The sequence below is a fragment of the Nymphaea colorata genome, chromosome 1 (assembly GCF_008831285.2).
Source record: "Nymphaea colorata isolate Beijing-Zhang1983 chromosome 1, ASM883128v2, whole genome shotgun sequence".
Lineage (NCBI taxonomy): Eukaryota > Viridiplantae > Streptophyta > Magnoliopsida > Nymphaeales > Nymphaeaceae > Nymphaea > Nymphaea colorata.
In genome coordinates this window covers 34139396-34144342 of record NC_045138.2, presented here as the reverse complement: position 1 = coordinate 34144342, position 4947 = coordinate 34139396, and the positions used below count along the sequence as shown (strand labels likewise).

The 4947-nt window shown below is 41.6% G+C and overlaps 1 protein-coding gene across 1 annotated transcript; it reads left to right on the top strand.

Moving 5' to 3' along the window:
- The first annotated feature begins 1766 nt into the window (after positions 1 to 1766).
- Positions 1767 to 4066, top strand: LOC116255206 (cysteine-rich repeat secretory protein 38-like). The gene has a single exon (XM_031630992.2). It carries the CDS (start codon positions 2934 to 2936, stop codon positions 3807 to 3809), a length of 876 nt encoding a protein of 291 aa, XP_031486852.1. The 5' UTR covers positions 1767 to 2933; the 3' UTR covers positions 3810 to 4066.
- The last annotated feature ends 881 nt before the right edge of the window (positions 4067 to 4947 follow it).

Here is a 4947-nt window from a genome sequence, read left to right as displayed (position 1 = left end):
GTTGGGTTATCTGTCTTACATATGCAATGGAGGGATGAACTTACCGGTGGCATTCCACGCATAGGTCCCAATTTTTTGTTGGTACAACAAATAGAAAAAGAAAAAAACATACTCGAGCATAATTTGAAGATTTTCATTGGACTACCACGTTAAGATATAATTCAAGCATCACACAATTGAAACCCGGAGCCTGTTTGCATAATTTATATATCTTTTGCCAACGATAATGACAAGAGTTGGATGATGGATGTGGCAACTGTGTTTCGGTTTTTATCAATTCGATAAAAAGTATTATCCGTAGACCAACTCAAGGAGGATACACTACTCGTATTCCTTTTCCATGCAATGCAACTCGATCAACCTAGGGTTGACGATGGTATCTCAAACCGGGTCAATTTACTTGGATGCTGTAAACCGAAAAAAGCAATCCAATTTAAAACAATTGCGGTATATATGTTGTGTAAGTTTGAGTTAAATGTGTGCCGAAACGATATGGATGGCTAAAGACTTTTGAACGGAAAACAATTAATTTTGATGTCAAATACAAAATCATATCTAATAGTGTTTTCAAGGCCCTACATTAGAAAAATCTTATTATCCAGCTCATCGAAGCAGTTTGAATCTGAATCGACCAAATCCACAGAGCATTGGATTGAATTGGAAGTCCACGTAGAGCGAAAAACCCTCGACCTTATCTGATCCACGGATTGACCCGATCCAGTAAACCCACATCACGTGTTCCGCGTCCTCCAAATGCTGTGATATGGACTTTTGATATTTGTAGAAAGCAGATGCTGAACTGGCTCCCGCCGGCATCGTCAGAGCAGTATTTTAAAAAGTCAAAATCAATTATTTATATCATTGATTTATTAAACAATATTGCCTGCTTTTAATGTGGGGGAAAAGATTTAAAAGGTAATGTTCTCCGTTTCTTGATGAATAGAAAGAAAAAGAGACGTTTTCTCCCATGCCGCCATGAAATTAAAACATTGAAACCTTCAGAGAGAGACGTTTAATAAATCCTTCATTTTGGTCGCGGTTGAGCCAGGTTTGGTTTTGCACGCCGGTCCAATCTGGGTATCAAATTCAAATTCAGGTTAGAACGTGAACGATAAATGATGTGTAAAGCCTGCGCGCATTTACTTTGACGTTTACATTGCCGAACCTGATTAGACGTTCGGTAGTGAATTAAGCTTCTTTTGTATAACACAAAAAAGAAATTGTGGTTGTTGTTGTTGAGATCAATCGTTTGGGTGTATAAGTATTATCCAAAATTTCCTTAACAAAAATTTGAAGTAGTACTTTTTTTCTTCTTTTTTTTTAATCTTACCCTGGTTCAATTCGATATGACCGCAATACAATTCCCCATCGCCTGTTCTCTTGCATCTAGAGTCTGTTGTTGGTCCACGTTACTAGGAAAAAAAGCAAAAAAACCATTAAAGCATGAAAGGCGTTGGACCATTTGAAAAGTCGTGAATAGCAGACAAAGCTAACCCCAAAGTTGCCCGGCAGAACCACAAGAAATTGTGGAGTTTCTAGCACCATAAGCAATAAAATATAATTTCAATCATGTTATAAAATGAACAAGAGAGAGAGAAAGAGAGATTCAATTCAAGTTACCAAAAGCATCCAAAAAGTAATGGATGCATACAACCTCAATAAGACAAAACAAAAAGAAGAAAACGAGAATGCAATGGTACCACTTCCACTTGAATTAAAAAAAAAAAAAAAACGATGGGCATATAAAAACAACAAGCAGTCCAGTGGCTGGAAAGCCTTCACAATAGCCAAGATTTCGATGGGGAAAGTCTGTCTCAGAATGCTTGCCACCGAAAAAGGCATTATTGAAGGTGATCCAACTCTCTCACAAAGTGCGTGGGAGATGCAAAGTCGTTGGCCGATCATTTGGGGTCAGCCCGCAGTAGGACCCGATCTTCTGAGAAAGCTGCTCGCCGCCTTTCCTTGGACAAATCTGGCGTCTTCTTGGACGTACGTGAAGTCTTCTTCTGGTGCCATGTGAGGATGTAGGGAAGATGAAACCCCGGATCAGGGAAAAAATTGCACAAGTGGATAAATTTTCTAGGTCTCAATGAGCAGGCACATATTATATAATTGTACTCCAAATGATTCTCCACAGCTAATTATTCCATCTCTATGACTACATATAATATTATATTAGCCTACATCATTTTCCGGGTCCAATGCTCGCAGCAGCCCCACGTTGCCATGTAAAGAATGCTTTTCTTCATCCTTTTTACAACTATCGACATTTGGCTCATGTTTGCGCCTTAAGCTTCATATTCATATTCAATGGTTGAATGGCTCAATGGTAGACATGACAAAAACAAAACCATCTGGCATTGGGCGGCTTAGTTAACAACCGGAAAAGAAATGCCCCGCCTCTTAAAAAGACAAAGAAGAAAACATCCTTTTTCAAACCCAACGTCGCGAGGACCACGAACACACAGCACGCACTGGCCACAAAGTGCATCATCAATTTAGTCCAGGTGATGGAACGCATACTTGATTTTCTGGAAAACGTTTCGGCTCTTCAAATACTTTGTGATAGAACTGATGGGCGGATCTGGGAGTGCCACTGCCAGTCGTGTCCTTCTCCTTATCATTTTAAAAAGAGGAACAACTCGTGTACCTTATCAGCCTTTCACCACATAGGTCATAGAATAAGAAAAGAAGAACATCAACAACGGGTGGTGATCAGGTCAGAGCAATTTTTGTTGCATCATACTTGCTGCGAACACGTCAATCATCAGCCATGGTTAATTAGGTTCATACAAACATCAAGACTTAATTAGAAGACTTTCTGAAGTCTGCGTAGCCCGCTGCTAATTAGTTGAGTCAACTCCGTTGGAAGGGCTCCCCAGTTAGAAAAGAAGGAAAAAGCCCACTCTGACGGCTATGAGACTCACTCGTCGATGCAAAAGAAAAAAAAAAAATTAAGTATAAGTAACCCATCTTCCCCCACCCTCTCCTTACCATTCTTCCCCTCACTGCGTTCAGTCAGTCTTGGAATGGCTGATATGGCTGGCCATAGCCATAGCCTTATCCTTATCCTTCTTTTTCCTTTGTTCCTGGTTACGATCAAGGGCCAGAGTCCATATTACAGCTGCCCGGAATCTGCTCTGACCTACAAGACCAACAGCAAATTCGAACGCCACCTGAACCAACTGTTAGCCTCCCTAACAGCCAACGTCGCCCCCACCGGCTTCTACAACGACACGGTAGGGAACGGCCGGAACCAGGTCCATGGCCTCGTGCAGTGCCACCCGGACGTCTCCGCAGACGACTGCAAAACATGTGCGACCTCCGCTGCGTCCCAGATCATCCAGGTGTGCCCCAGCAAGAAAATGGCCGTCATCTGGTTCGACAATTGCCTTCTGCGCTATAACAGCTTCAATTTCTTTGGAATAGTGGACCAGTCGAAGCTCGCCTTGGTGAACGTCGAGGACATCTACCAGCCCACCAAATTCAAGCCGCTCATGCTCTCCGTGTTCAGAAACCTTGCTGCGTCGGCTACCACCAACAGCTCCAGCCTTAGGTACGCGACCGCAACTGTGGCGTACACGAAGAACATCACCCTATACAGCCTGATGGAATGCACGAGGGACTTGTCCTCCAGTTCCTGCAGCTACTGTTTGAGAACGTCCTTAACTTCCATCTATCAGTGCTGCTCGGACAAACAGGGTGCCAGAGTTCTGTCTGGAAGTTGCGTGATAAGGTACGAGATCTACCCTTTCTTTGGGAACGTGCTGCCACCTTCGGCCGGTGCCCAACGAGAAGGAAGGGCGTAAGTCTGGAAACTTCAATCGCCGCCACTGATATATATATGTGTGTGTGGTTTGTAAAAGATAAAGTGTTGAAAGAATAAGCTTGTTCAGGATCAAAATGCCAAGTATGTTGTATGCCTGATCCAAGGTCAATAGGAATAAGGAGAGCTTAAGTTTTACCTCTCTTTGCCTGTTTATCATGGAAGCATGGAAAGATGCTATGGCCTGCTCCAAATAAGGGTCCATTTGTTAGGCCAGCCGCATGGCAGTTTGCAAATTAAGTGCAACCAGGGCTGTCTACTTCAATAATTAAACGACAAAATGGTTATAAAAGGAGCCGATCGCCGTCGCCAAAAAACAAATGATAGTTATTTGGCTGCTTTGTTGTTCCAGTAATATTTGTGTTGGCGGCCGATATAAGAATTCAATCATCAAGTTTAAAAAGCGAAGGTTTTTGAGAGAAATTAGGCCAAGGTCACTGTTGACTATTATCTGCTCATCAGGACTGCCTAACGTCCCAAAATTGTTGCATTGGTTTTTACAAAGTCGAACCACTTTTAAGGAATTTTACATGTTCACAAATCCGAGCCGTCAACCGACCCTCTTGGCAGTGTAAGTGTATAACTGTGCTTTTTATAAAAAAATCCAATGGTATGAAATTTTAGTTGTCTCTAACTTAATATAAAATTTGTAAAAGAAAATACTTGTGAATTTTCGACATGCAGATGGGCATTGAAAGAGTTTAAAGATCAATAATGTTGTCGATTTTTTTTTTTTCTCATAGGATTTGATCTATGCATTGAAAACCCCGGGTTTAAAGTCTCACAATTTTAATAATATCAAATGTCAAAGCTGCTAAATTTACAAACAAAAATTAATCTCAACCGTTAGCGTTAGATCTTGAATGGCATGAAAACTGTTTGCACGATTACTGTAATCAGCGAAAATTCAGGAGAAGAGGTGTTCTAGTCTGAGCTTTAACTTGGCGTGAAAGCCGCTGCCTGCAGAGAAACGAGGAAGATTAGGACAAGTAAGAGTTCTTTTTCTTCTATTGTTTATTACTTTCCTCAACAGGCCTTTCGCTGGTGATTAAAGTTGTGGTGGCATTTTATTGAAAAAAAAAAAGGTAGTCTTGCGAGGTGTGAAAGGTCGGGGCCGCCGA

What these genes read in the sequence shown, in the direction of transcription:
- LOC116255206 (XM_031630992.2), top strand. Translation starts at nt 2,934, where the DNA reads ATGCAAAAGAAAAAAAAAAAATTAAGTATAAGTAACCCATCTTCCCCC.